Consider the following 21,231-nt stretch of genomic DNA (forward strand, 5'->3'; position numbering starts at 1 on the left):
GTAGTAATAATAATAATAATAGTAATAGTAGTAGTAGTAGTAGTAGTAGTAGTAGAAGTAGAAGTAATAGTAGTAGTGACGTTGACAGACTTTACCTGCCCAGAAAATCAGGAGGCAAAGGGCTTCTGCAAGTGAAACAAATGGAAGAAGAAGAGAAACATGCCCTGGCAGATTATGTGAAAGGCAGTCAAGAACCAACACTGAGGGAAGTCAATAGTAGCAAACTGCTTCAAGTGCAAAAGACAAAGAGTGAATACCGTAAAAACACAATCCAAAGCAGAAGAGAAAACTGGTGAAAGAAGGCTTTCAATGGACAGTTCCTGGGAAAAATTGAGAGCCAAATTGACAAAGAAAAAACATGGCTGTGGCTCACAAGTGGAACTTTGAAAAAGGAGACGGAGGGCCTGATTCTGGCAGCCCAAGAACAAGCCATTAGAACCAATGCCATCAAAGCCAGAATTGAAAACAGATCCCAAATGTAGACTCTGCAAGGAAGCAGATGAAACAATAGATCACATCCTCAACTACTGCAATAAGATTGTGCAGACAGATTACAAGCAGAGACATAACACCGTTGCTCAGGTGATTCATTGGAACTTGAACTTTGCGACAAAGAACTGGTGGGACCACAAGCCTGAAAAAGTTACAGAAAATGAACACGTCAAACTGCTCTGGGACTTCCGAATTCAGACTGACAGAGTTTTGGAGCACAATACTCCTGACCTCACGATCGTATTTAAAAACAAAGTGTGGATTGGTGATGTTGCATTCCCAGGCGACAGCAGGATTGAAGAGAAACAACTGGAAAAGCTGACACAATATGAAGATTTAAAGATTGAACTGCAAAGACTCTGGCACAGGCCAGTAAAGGTGGTCCCAGTGGTGATCGGCACACTGGGTGCAGTGCCTAAAGACCTTGACCTGCACTTAAACACAATCGGCACTGACAAAATAACCATCTGTCAGCTGCAAAAGGCCATTCTACTGGGATCTGCACGCATTATTTGCCAATACATCACACAGTCCTAGACACTTGGGAAGTGTCTGACATGTGATCCAATACAACAGCCACCACAGTGATCTTGTTTGCTGTGTACTAATCTTGTTATGTTTCAAATACTAATTTTTATGTCTTACCTGCTTCTCCTTGAGGCTCAAGGTAGGTTACAACATTGCTAAAATACACATTTACCTAAAAACATTCTTTAAAGTACACATATTAAAATGTATTTCCACAAAATACATATTACAATGCACAAAACAGAGATTAAACATAAAATGCAAGTTTAAAATTCTTCATGCAAAAATAACCTGACCGTATTTAGATAACTACATATCTTGACGTTGTTTGGGGGGGGGGGGGGGGTCATTTGTTGCTCTACCTTAAGCACCAAGACATCTTCAGCTAGCTGAAGAATGAGTACAGTTCCACTCTGTCCCAACAATGCATTTTGTAAACATTTGGGGGGATCACTTGATATTCGGAGCATACAAGAGAAACAGATTGTTGTTGTTAATTACCATCAGGCCAGCTCCAACTTACAATGACCCTTTGAATAAGAGATTTCCAAGACACCCTGTCAACAGCTCTTGCTTGGTCCTAGAAACTCATGGCTGCAGCTTTTTCGATTGTGTCTATCCACTGTGCCTATCCATCTGTAAGGATGCAGAGAACCCACTGTATTGCACAACTGTATCCTCCTTCAGAAAACGTGCTTCAGCTAATGCCATCTTGAGGTCTGTTTGGATAATGCATTTTGGCAGTTTGCAGCTGTTACCCTCCCTAAGTCTCCTTGACAGAGTTATTGCTGTTCTTTTTTTGGTTGTGGCGTCTGCCTGAAAGGGCTGGAATGACGCAGTTGATCTCACTCACTTCCACACACACCTTCCTGTGACAGCTGACTCAGTCCATCGGCAACTTCTGACTGATGAATGTTTATTTCATAGCAGGATTGCTGTGTAGTCTTACTTTCAACTTTTACTTGATCTTGTTAGGAGAAATTTAATCAGTTTATTTTCTTGGTGGAAATGCTGAGCCAAAACCAGCATGTATCACTTCACAATATTTCCCAAAGAATTGTGACATGTTTGGAGTTCAGAGAAGCAACCAGTCAGTTCAGTCCTTGTGAGCCTACGTGCAGATGCTAACTTTGTCCAGTGTTTACTCTTGCTGCCATTTCAACGTAAATGAATAAAATGAGTGTTTTTCTTTTCTTTCTTGGGTTCACCCACCCCTACGCTTTCTGCTAGGTTGATGCTGAACAATATTATGGGGAGCTGGAAGAGAAACTGACAGATGAGTTTAATGCTGAACGCAGCCGGATTGCGCTCAAGCGCCTTGATATGGCATTTGTCACGTTCCAGGATGAAAGGATGACAGCCACGTGAGTGTCCTCTACTGCTAATCATTCCAATAAGATTGTATTGGGGAAATGGAGTGAACACAGAGAAAGAGAGAGCCATTTTTGCCTAGCATACCAATGTGAATAAGTCCAAAGCAAGTGGTGTGTGGCGGTAAAGCAATAAAGTCAGTTCCACATCTGTTACTGCACTTGTACCCTCCCTGGATCTTCCGCAATGTATGATTGGAAGCACTTTATGACAGTTTTTGCCAACCTAATGTACTGAATGCCTATCATCCCCAGCAAGCAAGTCATTGGCACTGCTAGTTGAAGATGACAAAATTTGTAATCCAAATTACAAATTTGCTTTATGCGTTTACATTTAGTTTTAAATCTTTTGCCATGTTTAGATAGGCTTGTAAAGGTTGATAAGATTTATCTTGCAGTTGGGAAAAGAAGGAAGGACCAGTTCCTTTTCTCTGGCGGCCCTTCCACACAGCCCTATATCCCAGAATATCAAGGCAGAAAATCCCACATTATCTGAGGGTGGACTCAGATAACCCAGTTCAAAGCAGATAATGTAGGATTTTCTTCCTTGATATTCTGGAATATAAGGCTGTGTGGAAGGGCCTGAGATATCAGGTGCCATAACTGCAAAGCCAAACACATTTCTTCTTGCAAAAGCTTGAGTAAGTGTCTTTAGTTCACCTGAAGGCCTATTTTTTGTGTTTGGGCCTAGCTTTGTATTGTATCTAGAGCCAGAATTCCCTTATTGAGACTCTCTAGTGACCAGGGTGGTAGAGGATGGAATTTGTTGCTTTTTAAAAATAGTATCAGTATCAGTCTTTTCAGCTCCAATTATAGCAAGCCTGAATATCTAGTAATCTACATTATCATTTAAGATGCCTCATGCGTGGGCTGGGTGCAGGTGGATTACTGCAAAGTCAACCCTTTCTTTAAAAGTTTATAACATGGCATGAAAACTAGCCCATCTAGAGCCAATTGAAGCTTCCTTTTCTCTCTCTTCCAGGATTTTGAAGGATTACAACCATCCCTACTGCTACAGAAATCCACAGCAATCATCTGTTACCACTGTCGTGAAGTCCCACTCCTGGGGAGTTAGCTATGCTCCTGCTCCCAATGACATCATCTGGTAAATTCCCAAGGTTATGCTACCTTGTCAAAATTTCAATTCCCATTTTCCACACTGGGATATTTCACAATATGATTTTGCCTAGACAAAGACACCATTTTATGCAGTGACAACTAGTGAAAGAAATTAAAGGTTTCTGGGGAACTGATTTTGGGTGACTAATGAGACTGCCAAGTGTATGATATTTCTGGTGTTTTCTAAAGACCCCCTTTCTCTGTAGCTGCATGTCCTGCTTAACAACTCCAGATTCTGATGCTGCCCTTCCATTTTAGGGACCCATTCAGCATGAATTTATTAATTCTGAAATGAATAAAAAAGTGCTGTGCCAGTTAAATTTTTCTGTTAAAAATTCCTAGGACATTTGTATAATGAGATAAATACAAACAATCAGAATATAAAATGTAGTAAAATAAAATAGTAATTAGAAGAAATGTGCAATCACCAGAATTGATAAAACCATTGTCAGATTGAGTTACATGATGTATTGAATTGTCAAGGGAAATAATGTGGTGTTTACTTGCTGCTGAAATGGCATCAAAGATGTATGGAAAAGATGAAGTGTAACACATAGACTATATGTAGTACTCAATGCTAATTTTGAGACCCTTCACCCATCTAGGTTTTTGCTTTTGCTTTTATGGTTTGGTTGCACACCACAAAAATTTCCAGGAGGTCTACTTCCAGGGTAGTATTTGAAGGAAAAGGGAAGTTCCTTCTGGTTTTGAAAAAAACTACCCCGAACCTGAAATGAGCAGCAGCTGAGCTCTCTAGGTAAAAAGGGGTCTGGAAGAAAATAGCTCTTTGGTAGCAGATAACATTGTATCTTGGTCCTCTTGTCCTGGATCCTGGCTCTGCTGCCCCTGGATTAGAATTCTGGATTCTGAACTTGTTCCCATAATCCTGTTCTGGACCCAGTTGAATCCTGAATCATGACTCTGAATTTTGGGCTGACTACCTGGCTTGATTTATGGACTTGAATTTCAGTTTGTATCCTTGGCCCTGTTTTATGAAGTCTGATAAGTGAATTCCTAGAATCCGACTATTGGACCAGGCTTTGTAGTACTCAGCTTGTCTGCATTAATTGGACTTTTGACCCTGGCTTGTGTTCATTTTTACTCAGTTTGTGACTGCAATTCTGTTATTTTAGCCAGACTTTTGAAAGACTCAAGACTTTAGTTTTCTTTATAAGTAAATATGATCTGGGCACTCCTTGTGTTTGTTTAATTAACCTCAGCCCTTAATACCAGGAGAGCTGTGTCACATGACAGACATAAAGGAGAGCATCATACTCCAATAACAATGCTTGGATATGCTTGTATGATCCTTCAATCGGTCCTTTAATTAAAAACTGGGTGTTATTCTGGGTTGGGTGAAGGACAGAGTGGGCTTTTCTGCATGCCACATTATACACCTGCTTTCTTTCTTGCAGGGAGAATTTATCCATCCATGGTGCTTCGTGGTGGGTGCGGTTTATCCTGCTCAACATCAGCCTCTTCATCCTCCTCTTCTTCCTCACCACACCTGCCATCATTGTCAACACCATGGACCTGTTCAACGTTACACGGCCTGTGGAGAGCCTCAAGGTGCCATTCTCACCATTATCTCATGGGATCCTACTTCAAGGACACTACAGCCTTGGGAAAAGTGGCATCCCATTCACTGCCTCTCTGAGCTTCTTCATTCCATGCTTTAACTCTCTTCCTGCAAAGGGAGGCACACTTATTTCTCCAGCACACTAAGAATTTAAGTATCTCCAGAATGGATCCTTACCCACTATGGACTCAGGAGAAACAAGAGTACTATATGCTCGATGTGATACTTAACATTTTCATTTATGATTTGAAAATATGTCCTGGTACTTGAATAGGCTGTTGTGCTGAAGGAAGCATGGTGCAGGTTGTTCTCTGACTAATAGACAGAAATAGGAAGGTTCGGCAGAAACCAATCACCACAGATCTGTTTCTCTCATTCCTTTTTCCATGAAGTGGCTTATGGTTCTATGGTTCTTCCCAATTACAGTATTAGCAAGGGATGGAGAAGTGGATCCTTGGGCATGTTCTTCCAGCCACCAAAAAGTGCATGCTTTTAATCCATTTGAAGAGAAAATAGTAGATTTTCAGGGAAAAATCACTGAACTTACTCCTGGTCTATCTCTCTCTCTTTTAGAACCCAGTTGTCACCCAGTTCCTTCCCACTCTACTGCTCTGGGCCTTTTCTGTGCTCCTTCCTTTCATAGTGTACTATTCAGCTTACCTTGAGTCACATTGGACAAGGTAAGCCCTATGACCTTAGGCTGCAACTCTCAAAATGGCATTGCATTATTCGGGGTTAGATATGTTTACCTTAATGCATTTCTCTAGATATCTAGATCCTTGAGTTGGCAACTGATTTTTTAAAATTCTGATGAACATCTAAAGCAGGGTTTTTTAAGCTGTGGGTCCTGACCCCTCTATCTTAACGTTGGGGTCGTGAAAAAATTGACAACAGTAAAACAGCCTTGTGGGTTTTAGACATTTACATGAATCTGGTATGCACTATTTAGAGTGATCTGTGCAGAAAATGCTTCAGTTGTGCTTCATAAAAAAGAAAATCAGCTTGTTTAGCAAGCTTTGTGAATGCTGATGTATTATTAGTAAATGTTTGGGTTTATGCCTATATACCTGGGGTCACATAAAAATGTCTTGGGTGGGAAGGGTTTTAAAAGCCCTAGTCTTGAGCACTGCTTCTTAAACTGTGGTTCCCAGCCTCAAATGGGGTCCTCTTACCTCAATGTTGGGGGTCACAAAAAGTTCGGCAACAACAAAAAGTTTCTGAATGCCACCCATTTATGCAAATCTATTAGCAGTGTTCACAGTGGACTCTGCAGACGATTCTTCAGCTGCACTCTACAAAAAGGAAAATTAACCTTTCAAAGGCTGATTTATTATTAAGTATTTGTTGAGTTTTTATACCTGTTTTATTTTATATACTTGCATATCTGGAGTCATGTAAAAATTTCTTGGGGGGAAAGGAGTCACGAGTGGAAAAGAAGCCCTGGCCTAGAGAACCTGGAGTTCTTCATGGTCTAAAGAAAAGTCTGCAATCTTATGAACCCCAGGTGGGCTATAGTCTATGAGGACTGGGAACTATAAATATGAGCATAGTTACGCAGTGGCAATGATTAATATTCCAGAGGCCATCTCAGTGTCAGACTGGCTTTTAAGCCAACCAATAGGAAACCATTTGCATTGAGGGCATTTGATTCCTCCTTACACCATCATTTGAAATGTATACCTTTCGGCAAAACCCAGAGTAATATCCCAACAGGATTTTAAGCTTGGTTGGAATTATTTCAACAGACTGTCATGGCTATTCCTTTGAACAATTCATGCAGATGTATTTGGTTTATTATTTACTTATTTACTATATTTATATACTGCCTTTCTCCTGGGGGGACTCAAGGCAGTTTACAACATACTAATGGCAAAAATTCAATGCCAACATACAGAAAACAAAGAAATCATAATAACTAATTACTACATATAACTATGACTTCAGATAATTAAAACCATTAAAAATAAGACATAAACAAATATTAAACATTCAGACAAAGGATTAAAAACATCCTAGTATAAATATTAAAATCACATTATCCAAAAATCGTACACCATAGCCATTCTGATTGTTATTGGACATGTTCCTTAATTATTGTTTGTATAATTGGTTTCCATATTATATTTCAATATGCTTGTCAACAAACCTAGGAATGAGTTGTAGTTGATGCTGTTTGTATATTCCTGACGTTTCATTGCAGACTTCCAGCCTAGCTTCCCCCAGTTTTGTTGTTCCGCCCTCCTTTTCCTTCTCTTTTGCTCTCCCTGCCCTCCTCTCTCTCTCTCTCTCTCTCTCTCAGATAAATATGGTTTTGTTTCTTTTAGGTCAAATAAAAACCAGATCACAATGCACAAGTGCTATTTCTTCCTGATATTTATGGTTATCATCTTGCCCTCGCTTGGACTGACAAGGTACAATAGCAGCTTGCACAAATCATATACCTTTAGCTCCTCTTTCTACTACTTTGTGATCCCTTGGAAGACTAACAGTGGGATGGTGTACATGCCATCAATTACTATAGTAAGATGGACAGAAACAAAACAGTAAACAAGTAATTATAGGAAGTGAAATCATTCTGGAAAATTGTCAGTTAGTGAGAATTTTACATGCTACTGCTAGTACATGAGATTGAACTTAATTGTGGTCGTACTTTTAAAGTAGAGCTATTTAAGTCAATATGATTTCCACTAGACATGAATTTCAGTGTATGTTCTAAAACATGAGTAAATGTGACTAGTCCATCTTGAGTATGCTGATATGTGGTATGATGTAGAAAATTCCTTAAACAGAAACAGTAATGTGCTATTTATATTACCCTTAGAGGGCACAGAATGAATTAAGTGTTCGCTATCAAGGAGCCTAGACTCACATCCCATAATATTCAACATCAACCATTTCTAGCCAGTTTCCCCAGACTGTGTTATGACCCGTTTGCTCTAGAGAATCTAGCAAGGAGCTAGTATGACTTTCTCATAAATCTTGAACAATATAAATGTACATTGTTAGCAGTTTCTCGTATTGAGACTATCCACTAGTTCAGGTATCCTCAAGCAGCAGCCATCCATCTTTGGGCCTCCCAACTCCCAGAATTCCTGACCATTGGACATCCTGGCTAGGGCTTCTGGGAGTTGTAGGCCTGAAGAGCTAGAAGGCTGCAGTTTGAGGATGCCTAATCTACCGTAGATAAGTATTGAACAGGATTTATTCAGTGGATGGTTATCCCATTTATTATTATTATTATTATTATTATTATTATTTCACATTACTTTCAATGATATGAGAGTCATAGGACATCACAATCAGATTCTCAATTAAAGAACCTGTAATTGTACTAAGCCATAGGTTGAGAACAAGTGGCTCTTTAGAAATTGGACTACAACTCCCATCAATCCTATCCAGCATAGCTGTAAAGGGATGAAGGAAGTTGCAGGCCAACAACATACAGAGAGCTTGGGTTCCTCAGTTCAATTAACTGAGTACAGTTAATTCTTTGCTCAATTGCATGACTCTGTGTGTGTGTGTGTGTGTGTGTGTACTCACAGAAAATAAACTTCTAATCTGTTTCAATTCTCTGTTCGTCCTCTGTAGTTTGGATCTTTTCTTCCATTGGCTCTTTGACACTCACTTTCTGGATCAGGCAGACATGCGGTTTCAGTGAGTATTATTGAATATGGTGTGAATGTGTGTTTGCGTGTATGTTAGAGAGGTGATCAGCTGGATCATTAGTGATCAGACTTCTTTCTTGCAGCAGTGCTTGGTGGCTTCTGTGTTAGCAAGATGGTGATTTTAGTCTCGGGTTTATCCAATTTTTAAGGAGCTGTCCAAGATGCTGAACATGGTGGATGGAGTGGGAATGGAGGATAGGTTTCAGCACCTTTGAATGAATTTCTATTCAACTTACTATTCACTGCTTTGCTACCATGGAAGTCACTAGTTATTACTGGGATATGCATAGATGTAAGATGTACATATACATATATGCATATGATCTTGACTCATAACCGGAAATTCTGGAAATCCCTAGTACATTAGGCTCTCCACTTTCAGAGAGCTAAGGGGAGCCCTTCAGTGAGAAAAATGTGAATTTAAAATACTATTTTTAACAACCTGTAAAAACACTTCTTCCCCAAGTTCTCCAGTGTGACTCTGTGGTCAGTCTCTGCCAGAGCTTGACCATAGAATCATGATTACCTACAGGAAAGGCGATTCCACCTGAACATTAAGAAGAACTTCCTAACTGTGAGAGCTGTTCAGCAGTGGAACTTTCTGCCCTGGAGTGTGGTGTAGGCTCCTTCTTTAGAGGCTTTAAAACAGAGGCTGGATGGCCATCTGTCAAAGGTGCTTTGAATGCAATTTTCCCTGAAAATGAACAAAATCTGGCTACCAGTATTAAAAAAAACTCTAAAATTAGAACAGTAAATAAAGAACAACATTCTGAAAACAGGGAAATTCCATACATGAAACAATCAGGGCCAGCTAACACCTCCCAACAAATAATTTCCCCAGGCAGGAATCAGCTAGGCCTTGAAGATGCAAGGCTTTGCAATGTTAATCAAGGTGATTAATTGCAACATTCACACTTGCCTCAAACAGAAAGAGCTCTTTCTCCCAATCTGGACCTTCTACAAACATATATACCTCCCTTGCTTAGTTTCCAAAATATGTCACAACCTCTAAGGATTTCTGCCATAGATGTGGGTGAAACGTCAGGAGAGAATGCTTCTGGAACATGGTCATACAGCCTGGAAAACTCACAGCAACCCAGATTTTCCTGCTTCTTGGCAGGGAGTTGGGCGGGATGGCCCACAAGGTCTTTTCAAACTTTATGATTCTATGACCTAGAGTTTCCTAAAGAGATGTTCTCTCTAGCAATCCTGAGGTCCTCAACATAATTCTGTGGTCAACTGCTGGTGGAATGTAATCACTGATTTGAACCGAAGAGCCTAGATATTCCTAGAGATATCATATTGATAAATAAATATAGAAATAATAAAATCTGCAAAAATTAAACCCACAAATGTGTAGGGCAAACTGTACTTAAATGTTTATTTAAAATTTCTCTCCTTCTCTCTCTCTGCCACCTTCCCCACTCTTTTTCTGTGGACAGATGTGTTTTCCTCCCTGATAATGGTGCTTTCTTTGTCAACTATGTCATCACCACCAGCCTGATAGGGACAGCCATGGCACTTATGCGCATCCCCGGACTTGTTGTCTATGCTACACGGCTCGGTTTTGCCAAGTCTGAACCAGAAAGGCTTCATGTCAAGCGGGTCTGTGGTTTTATTTTTTCCTCAGTCAAATGTAGATGAATGTGTTAGAAATTCTACTGAATTCTAATTGCCATTGGAGTTCCCTAAATCTCTCCGATTCCCAAGAGTTATGGCTTGTTCAGAGAAAGCTCCAGACTCATAAAACTCTAGAGATCTAGAAACATATCCTGCCTCTAGTTCACATGGGGAGGGGCTCAAAAATCAGCTTCTCTAGGTGTTTATGAGAAGTGTCCATTTAAGACAAGCTTTATTGGTATGATTATATTCCATATATATCAGCAGAATTTAAACATTCCATGTAGCCTTAATTTCCAAAGACACATTTTACTTCTTGAGAAGCTGAGCTTTGTTTTGAAAGAAAGATACTTTTTCATTGTATCTTTCTGAGTCCCCTTATGGGGAGAAAGGTGGGGTAGAAATGTACGAAATAAATAAATAAAATTGTTGTGTCAAAAGGATTTGAAAAGATGAAAATAAACCTTGGAAAAGGTTTCCATTAATGAAAAGATGAAACAACTTGTAAAGTTGGGACCTCACAAAATTCTATTCAGCCAAGAATAAACAGTATTTAACCATGATTTGATGTCTTATTCCTGTTTATGATGCAACAACAACAGTAATGAAACTGTGTTGTCAGTTGTTGAGGGCAAGTTTGAGAAGAACTGCCTAGCAAGACCAACTTGCCACTTTTCAAGCAAGAAAGAAGTTTCCTTAACTATCGTTTGCTCAGTCAAAATGTTGGGATTATTAATGGTTAAATGACCGTACCTCAAGAAACCGGTCTTGGCCACGGAGGTCCATGCCTTGGTTACATCCAGATTGGATTATTGCAATGCACCCTGCCTTTGAAGATGGCCTGGAAACTGCAATTGGTACTAATAGGAGCTAATTATAGGGAACATATGATACCCCTATTAAAGCAGTTCCAATGGTTGCCGATAAGCTTCCAGTCCTAATTCAAGGTGCGGGTTATGGGCTACAAAGCCCTAAACAGTTCAGATCCTGCCTATCCTCGTGATCGCATCACCCCTATGAACTGGCACAGGCTTTAAGATTTGCAGGGGAGACCCTTCTCTTGCTTCCACTACTGTCACAGGCACAGTTGGTGGGGATGAGGGGGAGGGCCTTCTCAGTGGTGGTCCCCTGACTTTGGAACTCCCAACCCAGGAAGAGCAGGCAGGCCCCCACACTACCCTTCATTTGTAGGGACTTGAAAACCTGGATGTTCCAACAAGTTTTCGAAAATGATTAGTCCCTACACCCAGGTTCCAGGTAACCAGATAGTACTCTGTCCTGCATTTCATCCACTTCCCTGGACCTATGCTTTGCTGTTTGCTCTATCCGATGCCCAGCCCTTTTATAGTTGGCCCATGTCCATTTAGTAACTTTGTCCTTTGGTTTTGTTGAACCTCTACTGATGGGGCTAAAATGAAATGGATTTTTAAATATTTTTATCTTTAATGTATTTTAGCAGAATTTTTGTATTTTATGACATTGAGTTGTTGTTACTTTGTTAACTTTAATTAGCTTTGTTATATTATTGGATGTATTTATTTTGATGTAATTGTCTGTATAATTTCTTTCTGGCAATTGAATGTTTTGCATTACATGTTGGAAACAGCCCTGAGCCCCTTTGGGGAAATAGGGCAGTATACAAATAAAGGTTGTTGTTGTTGTTGTTATTATTATTATTATTATTATTATTATTATTATTATTAAAAGAGCCAGCATGATGGTGTGGTTTGAGATCTGGATTTGGACACCAGGAAACTAGGATTCAAACTCCCTCTTAGCCATGGAAATTCACTGGACCACCTTGGGCAAGTCACACTCTCTCAGCCTCAGAGGAAGGCAAGGGCCGATCCCTTCTGAACAAATCTTGTCAAAAAAATCTCCATGATATGGTTGTCTTAGGCTCAGAAATTTCTTGGGGACACAAAACAGAAACAGTGTTTTAAGTTATAAAACCACACTTTTTGATCCTTCTTAAAATGTAGTTTTAAAGTGGGGTTTGTGGTTTTTTGGGCTCTCTTTAAACATGGTGTTCAGATGTCAAATCTCAATTCTGAATGTGGTTAAGTCCACACAGGTCCTTTGGAGCATGCTGTCCCGCACACACCAATGTTTTTCACACTCATCATGAAATTATAAAATATGTTACTGTGTTTTCTTCAGAACCAAGCTTATGACTTCCAATTTGGATTGGAGTATGCCTGGATTTGCTGTGTATTTGCTGTTGTTATGACCTATAGCATCACCTGTCCCATTATTGTTCCCTTTGGTAAGTATATTTGCCTGTACCCAAAAGCTCCTTTCCTTATAGAGTCTTAACCCTATTCTACTGGTAGGCAGAAAAACAAGGCTTCTTGTAAATTGATCCTTGACAGTGCCTTTTAAATGACAGTTTCTGCATTTTTGAATACCATTGACATATTCACCTGGCATTACAGAAAAGTAGCTAAGTAAAGGTCACTCTCATTATTTTGGAGAAACAGTGCCTTAATCAGACAGTATGGTGCGTGATAATATACATGGGTGAATGGAGTAGGGTTGTGCATGATTTTTGCCAGTTTTAGATTCAGAGGAAAAGACAGGGTTATTTTTCCATACAGCACAATTTAAAGCAACATTTCCAAAGTGCTAAACTCTTTCATTCATGTTTTCTGACCTTTGACTTCAGAGCAGAAGTGGGAAACCTTTTTCATTGTAAACATCAAAATAGTTCCAAACATATTGAAGGAGTCATGCCGATTGTAGGTAGAGCCACTCCCAATGGCCCCAGAGCCTCCTGCTCCTTTGAGATGCTCCAGAAAGGAGGAGAAAAAGTGTGTCAGCCCCTAGAACTGCCATAACAGTTTTCTATCATGTTTTTAAAATGCATTTTTTTCATACAATACAAATTTTACAATACATATGCAAAAGACAAAAACAGATTGCCATATATACTTGAGTATAAGCTGAGTTTTTCAGCCCTTTTTTTAGGCTGAAAAGGCTCCCCTTGGCTTATACTCGAGTTAAAGTCATGTATTATTTTATTCTGTCTGCATGACCGCATCTCCATATACGAAACCACACAATCCCTCCGGAGAGGCCCTGCTCTCGATCCCACCAGCATCACAGGCGCGATTGGTGGGGACGAGAGAGGCCCCAACTTTGGCAGTCTTCAGGAGGAGCTTGAAGACATGGCTGTTCCAGTGTGCCTTCCCAGAATAATGATCCCATAGCACTTTGTCCTCCAAAGCACTTTACATTTCTTTAGGTCTGCTCATATGACCTTCCGCAAACACCACCATCTCCTTTTCGTCTATGTCCCATCATTATTTCCAATTTTAACTGTACATTTGGCCTTCCCACTCTTTTTAATTGTGTGTTGTCTTATTGATAATGTTGTATATTTTTATTGCCTATGTTTTTTATTTTTAATTGCTTGTACTGTTGTTTATTGTCTGTATTTTTGTATTTGGGCTCGGCTTCATGTAAGCCGCACCAAGTCCCTCGAGGAGATGGTAGCAGGGTACAAATAAAGTGTTGTTGTTATTATTATTATTAGTATTAGTATTCTGTTATTATTATTATTACATCTATTATTTTACTCTATTTATTACTGTTATTACCTTTCCATTGTATTACTCTATTGTTATTATTTTATTACATTTATTATTTTATTCTCTATTATTATTATTGGAGGGATATGTAAGCACATTTACATTGAAGAAAGTTAGAATAAGTATTTAATCAGAGTTGGACAGTCTTATCTTAAATTACAGATTAATGTAAATATTCAAAAATATTTACCTATCGATGCCTCAATTAATGTAATTTTATTGGTATCTATTTTTATTTTGAAATTTACCAGTAGCTGCTTCATTTCCCACCCTCGGCTTATACTCGAGTCAATACGTTTTCCCAGTTTTGTGTGGTAAAATTAGGTGCCTCGGTTTATATTTGGGTCGGCTTATACTCGACTATACACAATATAAACAGGAAAACAAAAACATGATTTTCCCTCATACTTTCCAAAAAGGCTAGTGGGCATGTGGAACTTAAAGACTGTGAGTAGAAGTCAGATCTTACTGAAGTAGCAGTTGAAATTGAGGGGAAGAGCTTGTTTCGTACTTATTGAGTTCCACACCAACTTAGCCACTAGAGGTGAATCTACAGTTTACAATACAGTTTAGAATCACGTTAACTGCCATGGCTCAGTGCTGTCTAATCATGGGACCTATAGCATTACAAAGTCTTCAACATTTTCTTCCAAACAGTGCTGGTCGCCCTAAATGGCTGAGAATGGCGGTTAAATGAGTCGCCCTAAAGGGCTGAGAATGGCGGTTAATAAATGCATCAAATAATAAATGCTGGTGCCTCACCAGGCTACAGTTCCCAGTATTCCATAGGATTCAACCATAGCAGTTAAAGTGGTTTCAAACTGTATTACTTCTAAGCATAGATACTCTCGAGGAAGACCAAAACTTTACTTTATCCATCATCTCACTTTTTTGTGTGTGTCAGGTGCGACTTGAGAAACTGCAAGTTGCTTCTGGTGTGAGAGAAATTGCCATCTTCAAGGACATTGCCCAAGGGATGCCCAGATATTTGATGTTTTGCCATCCTTGTGGGAGGCTTCTCTCATGTCCCCTCATGGGGAGCTGGAGTTGACAGAGGGAGCTCAATCCGCTCTCCCTAGATTTGAACCGCTGACTTATCGTTCAGCGGTCCTGCCGGCCCAAGGGTTTAACCCATTGCACCACCAGGTGCTCCTTATCTCACTTACTGTAGTGTTGAGAGAGAACACAGACCAACTATAATCATAACCATCATCATCACCATCATCATTATTTTTAACCCGCCCTTTTCCCCCGAAGGAACTCAGTCCTTGTTCCATAAATTGCTACTTCCATTGGTGATTGTTCCCTGGGCAATAGAACTGAGATTAAACAGGGGGTGATGATAACAGGAAACCACTCAAGACTGCAATTCATTGAAAAATCTTTTTCCTGTGAGAAAGGGATAGCGGGAAATGTGTATCTATAAATGGAAGGGACAAAGGAAGCAAGGAAAGCAAGAGAGAAGTAGCAATCAAAGTCCTAGTCTGGATTGGGGATTAAACTCTCCCTCATTCCCTCCAGTTGCAATTTTGCTCATATTTTATCCCTCTAAGAAAATTTTGCTTCCTTCCTTCCTTGGGTGCAGCTTTTAGGGAAAATGAAGCATTTTTATCAGGAAAATATTGCAAAGGAAAAGATTTTAAAACTCCTTGCCCTGTAATCCCTGACCCAAATCAAAGGGAATTGACACACTTTCTGAATTCAGAAATGCAATTTGATTACACATTTAATCTCATATTGTTCAGCACTGGTAATTTGCTGCATGTGGTAACTGGTTTGTCTCCAGGACAGTGGTGTCATAATATTGATACATGTACTTTTTATTTGCACAATTTACAAGGATGATAGACTAAGGTTAATATCCCCTCTCCTCACCAAGTGGCCAGGAAAAACCTAAGTTGGTACTGCACTTATTTACTGTCTGATCTTGACAAAAGGGTAATGGAACAGGTTGCTAAATTTCTCTTTGCAGCAAAAAGCCGCAAGTGCTCTATGAATAACCTGTAAATGCTAATAGTGTAACAAAGAGTACTCGGGAGACTTATTATTAATTGGCAATCAGCTCCTGCTTTAGATTATAGATTCAACCGATAGCGAATTGTGATACTTGTTTTCCTTAATCATAATCCAAATGTGATGTTATTAATTACTTAAATGTTGTATTCCATCATTCTACTTCACTTAACTTAGCCGATGGTTTGTTGACTAAAATAAAGGCTGCTGACTGATGGAATATAATGAAAGAAGCAAAAAATGCAAAGCAGCCTCTATACAGGTCATGGTTCCATGTCGGCTAGTACTATCTTTTCTGACTGAATTCCCAGACAAAAGTCTTTCCCAGCCTTTGTACTAGTTAGGAACATTCCAGGTTTATAAACTTCTATGTTAAACATGTGCTCTGCCTCTGAGCAGTATTCTCCTCCTACAAAATCCTTCTGGTCTTCATTATCATTATCTCTGTACCGTCCTCTCTACCCCGTTGTCTTTTCTAAATTCTTGTTCTCCTTGTCTCAAGTCCCTTTTTCTTTGCATGCACAGGTTTGCTATACATGATGCTCAAGCACATGGTTGACCGCTACAACATTTACTATGTATACCTGCCCACCAAGCTGAACCAGCACATCCATTTAGCAGCCGTCAGCCAGATGGTGATGGCTCCCATGCTCTGTATGTTCTCTCTGCTCTTCTTCTCCATCCTCCGGTTAGGTAAGTATGGGGCTGTCATTGAGCCTGCCTTGGAACAATGTAGTTCCCTTAAGCCTACAGCTTTTTTGTTCCACCTAAATGTTAGGAAGAGCTTTTCTAACAGTGGCCTCTCCATCTTTGGAGGTCTTTAGCCAGTGATTGGATGGGCATCTTTCAGGCCCTTGTAGTTCATTCCAACTTAAGATTGTTATTTTATATGAGGCAAAGCTGGGCAGCACAATCCTGTGAGAAAAATCTCTTCGGCCCAAACTTTAGTTTTCTATTCTCATCTGAAAATGCAGGATACAGAGCTCTGGGGCTCCATGGCTCTCTGTTTGTGTTTTTTGTCCCCTGAGGGTAATGCCAGTGGGTGACAAATGAGCAGAAGCCAGTACAGGTATTGGAAGAAATAAAAAGATAATACAAGGGTTTGTACTTTTGGAACCCATTTTCTAAGGTAGATTTCTAGACTTGTGTGCTTTTGGTCCTTCCCGGCACATAGATTGTCTAACAAATGAGATAAGATAATTGCATGTTTCAAAAATAGGAAGTTGGGAAGCTCAAATGACCCTTTGCAGATTTTACTCTGTTAAAGGACTGACCCAGAATGGGAGGGTGCAGAAGGAAAAGAAACCTGACATGTGACCTTGCTGTTCTGTGAAAACACAGAAACCATGTTTATATAAACGTGAGGTACATTTCTACTGGTGCAGGTATTTGTTGAGTTGGAAAATGGTCATAAGGCTTATTTGAGGGTGGTGATAAGTAGTCCTTAAGAACTCTCCATATATGTCAGAAGCCCTTTATTTAATATAGAGTAAGCAGAGTTGGGCCCTCAGACCAATATGGCCCACAAGTCTGTTTTTTCAGCCCTCAATTTATTTAATTGATTAATTCCACCATATCCCACTTTATCCTGAGATGGGACTCAAAGTGGCTTACAACAAGGTTAAAACAATCTGTAACTGAGAAGCTGATAATTTAAAAAATTATTAGCTATCATTTTAAAAAATTGAATCAGTTTTTAGAATCAAATCATTTTCAAAACTTAACACTAAAGATAAAATGCAGCACAGAAGCCCCTTTAAAACCTTTCTGTATGAACTGTTTACCTCCAAATGCCTTGCTAGAAATGTGTGTATTAGAAAAAAATTACACAGGAAAGTTTTGGGGTTTATGAATTGCTTTTTTTTAATGGTACAAACTGATGCAGAAACAGGTCCAAGCAAACTTACACTTATAAAAAATGTGAATGCCATGGAAAGCAAAACAAGACTAGTTTTGTGATATTGTTTCTCTGTTCTTCAATGCTTTAGGCTACAGACATCCCATCACCATCTTCACCTGTGTAGTCCTTCTCTGCTGCATCTTTTGTTCCTTCTTCGGCTTGTGTCTACGGAAGCTACATCCAAGGAAGCCTTCCAGTTACCAGGTTAGGAAAGGCCAGAACATGTCCCATGACTATTGTGCTCTTTGTGGCATCATGCCTGTTTGTTTACATGAAAGTGGCTTCCACTTGAGGTGCACACTAAGAATCCAAAAGCTGCAAAAAACCATATATACATGAATATAAGCCAATTTTTTCAGGCCTTTGGGGGGCAGAAAAAGCTCCCCTCAGCTTTCGACACTGCTGCATCTTAAACTGGGCTCCTGACCCCTTAGCAAAAGCATGAGCAAACCTGTGCTCTCCAGGTGCTTTGGACTTCAACTCCCACAATTCTTAGCAGCCTATAGTCCAAAACACCTCACACCTCCTTCCCATCCTTCCTCGGCACCCCCTTCCTTTCCCATCCTCTGACTCGCCCCCTTACTTTCATGGAAGTCCGAAAAAAGGACAGGGAAAAGAGCTTCCCTCTTGTTGCCCTGTTCAAGCCCACCTCCTCGCGGTGGTCGCCTCTACTAGTTCCCAGCCTTGAGTTGCCAACCAGGTATTTTGGACTTCCAGAACCCCTGGCTGATGTGGCCAACAGCGAGGAATTCTGGAAAATGAAGTCCCCTCAAAACAGCATGTGACTAGAGCTAGAGTAAGCACCCCATCTGAAATCTTTTGGCAGGCTCCTGCAGAATTCCGGGGCTTGTAGTTTAAGGAGGGGCCTTTCAGGGGTTCTGAGCCTCACTAAATTACAAGTTCCAGAATTCTGCAAGAGGCTGCCGCAAGATTTCAGATGGGGGGCCTACCCTTTCAGCTCCAATGTCTACAGTCTGCCACCAAGTTCCAACACTTCCAGGTTTCTTTGGATCCTTGAGTGGCACTGGTGTGAGAAACATGCTCCTTTCTGCTTGCCCCACATATGGTGGCTTTTGAAATTGCGCCTGGAAGTGGGAGGTGTGTCCATTGTTTTCCTTATCACTAATATTATTGTTGTTGAGGCTGGATGGCCATCTGTTTGGGGTGCCTTGCTTTTGCTTCATGAAGGCAGATGAGAGTTGGACTAGATGGCCCATGGGGGGGTCTCTTCCAACTCTATTATTATTATCACTAATATTGAGGCTAGATGGCCATCTGTCAGGGGTTCTTTGATTGTGCTTTTGCTGCATGAAGGCAGAAGGTGGTTGGACTAGATGTCCCATGTGGTCTCTTCCAACTCATTATTATTATTATTATTATTATTATTATTATTATTATTGAGGCTGGATGGCCATCTGTTGGGGATGCTTTGATTGTGCTTTTGCTGCATGAAGGCAGAAGGTCCTTGGGCTAGATCATTTTTAGAGAAGGCATATGGAAATATGTAGGCTCATTCCATCTTATCAGAAATGCAAAATAATGCACAAAAAGAGGGGAAAGAAGTCATACTTCCACAAGAGTTCAAATTCTTACACTTTCAGATTCAATAACTAAAGCCATCAAAGAAAAGAAAAATTATATATGTATGTGCTGAATTCTAATAGGCCCAAAAAGAATTACAAAAGACTTCAGAATCTAAGTTCATTTACAAAAAGTTGCGGTTACCATTTAAAATATTAGCAATTCTTACATATTTTTGTTACAGCTGGTCCTCCTTTTATGTGGATGATTTTTTAAAAATTCACAATCAATTAATCTCACTTCACTTTTTGGAATCTACAGATCCACACAATAAATGTTCAGTGTGTCATGGAGTTAGCCGACCAGAATGGGCCTTGAACTCATTATTTGTTGACTTCCAAATTTAATCCTAAATCAAAGGCTCTCTAGAAAACAGCTGTGGAACCTGTGGCTTTCCACATGTTGCCCCACCGGTGTGGCCAGATCAGGGATGATGCAAGTTTTAATCCAGCAGTATCTAAATAAACACAGTAGTGGAGATCTTACATCAAGTGGTGAGCATAATGCTCCACTTGCACAATTCTGTGACCATCCCATGTCCGTTGTTGGGGAGACTGGGTGCAAAGATCTATTATCTACACCATTCACACCACACACACAAAGCTACTGTTTACCAGCAAAGAGGGGAAAAAGTAAGGAGTTAATTCAGACATTGATGAATTAACTCATCTGTGTTTGGAGGAGGAATGGAATACTCTGGGATGTATATCATTTGAACTGCCTCCCACCCTTCCTCACCTCCTCAATAATAAGCAAGACCCATTTCCCTTGTATCTATAAGGAGGTTGGATATTGTGCAAATGTTTGTAGAATAACATTTCGCCCTCCATTCCTAAAGAAACATGCATGTATATAAGCCACTTGCATACGTGCATATGTCACTAACAAGATTCCAGGCAGGCAGTCAATCCCTGCTTTAAAGGAACCTTGATTTGAGGGAATTTTGGATAGGACATTCATTTGGATTTTTTTTCTTCATCCTATTCTATAAACGTGTTCACCTACAAGGAAATGTCTGAACAGTCTGAGGGAGCTTACATTGATACAGAAAGGAGCAGCATCTCTTCAACACCAAATTCAAATGTAAGTATCTTCTGTATTTGCCTTACAAGAGTCCTGACCATAGTGTCCTAATGTCCTGCCTATGTCACCATTTGCTCCCCACCCCCGGCACCAGCTGCTGCTCCAGGCCAAAGTGAAGGGAGAGGGGGGCAGAAGACAGTTCCATCTTGTCTCCTGTGCTTTACTAATAATATAATATATTATAATATAATATATTGTATATACATATAATATTTATAATATTATAATGTAATACAATTTAATACTACTAATAATAATACATTATAATTATATATTTTATATTATGTGTAATATTACTAATAATATTACAATATAATAGTGTAGTACAATATAGTAATATATAATACTGATGTTGTACTATGCTAATAATATAATATATTGTGTGTATATATATCTTGTAAGCCACTTTGAGTCCCCTTCGGGGTGAGAAGGGCAGCATATAAATGCTGTAAATAAATAAATTTAAAGAGTGGGCAAATTTGAGTAGTCTGTGCACAGGGAGCAATTGTTGTTAAGGCCCGCTGTAAGCTTCCAAAGTCCACTGAAATTGACGTAGAAGTGGTTGGACACTTATGTCTATGTATGTTGCAAAACCCTTCAATTGGCCCCTACCTATTGATGATCCTGAAACATTTGCTCCTATTACACCATTGATAATCCATCCTTGCTTAAAGCTCTCAGGTGTATATTT

At 39.7% G+C, this 21,231-nt stretch overlaps 1 protein-coding gene across 2 annotated transcripts in view; it reads left to right on the plus strand.

Moving 5' to 3' along the window:
* The window catches only part of TMEM63C (transmembrane protein 63C), a 101,744-nt gene that overhangs the window by 72,334 nt on the left and 8,179 nt on the right, over window positions 1–21,231 (plus strand). For both annotated transcript variants that reach the window (XM_060757964.2, XM_060757972.2), the window contains 11 exons: window positions 2,251–2,384; window positions 3,373–3,495; window positions 4,925–5,078; window positions 5,662–5,768; window positions 7,413–7,499; window positions 8,677–8,742; window positions 10,196–10,358; window positions 12,534–12,639; window positions 16,502–16,669; window positions 17,965–18,080; window positions 20,466–20,540. In XM_060757964.2, the coding sequence (XP_060613947.2) occupies window positions 2,251–2,384; window positions 3,373–3,495; window positions 4,925–5,078; window positions 5,662–5,768; window positions 7,413–7,499; window positions 8,677–8,742; window positions 10,196–10,358; window positions 12,534–12,639; window positions 16,502–16,669; window positions 17,965–18,080; window positions 20,466–20,540 (1,299 nt within the window). The remainder of the gene's footprint in view (window positions 1–2,250; window positions 2,385–3,372; window positions 3,496–4,924; window positions 5,079–5,661; window positions 5,769–7,412; window positions 7,500–8,676; window positions 8,743–10,195; window positions 10,359–12,533; window positions 12,640–16,501; window positions 16,670–17,964; window positions 18,081–20,465; window positions 20,541–21,231) is intronic.

Source organism: Anolis sagrei, chromosome 1 (genome assembly GCF_037176765.1).
Source record: "Anolis sagrei isolate rAnoSag1 chromosome 1, rAnoSag1.mat, whole genome shotgun sequence".
NCBI lineage: Eukaryota > Metazoa > Chordata > Lepidosauria > Squamata > Dactyloidae > Anolis > Anolis sagrei.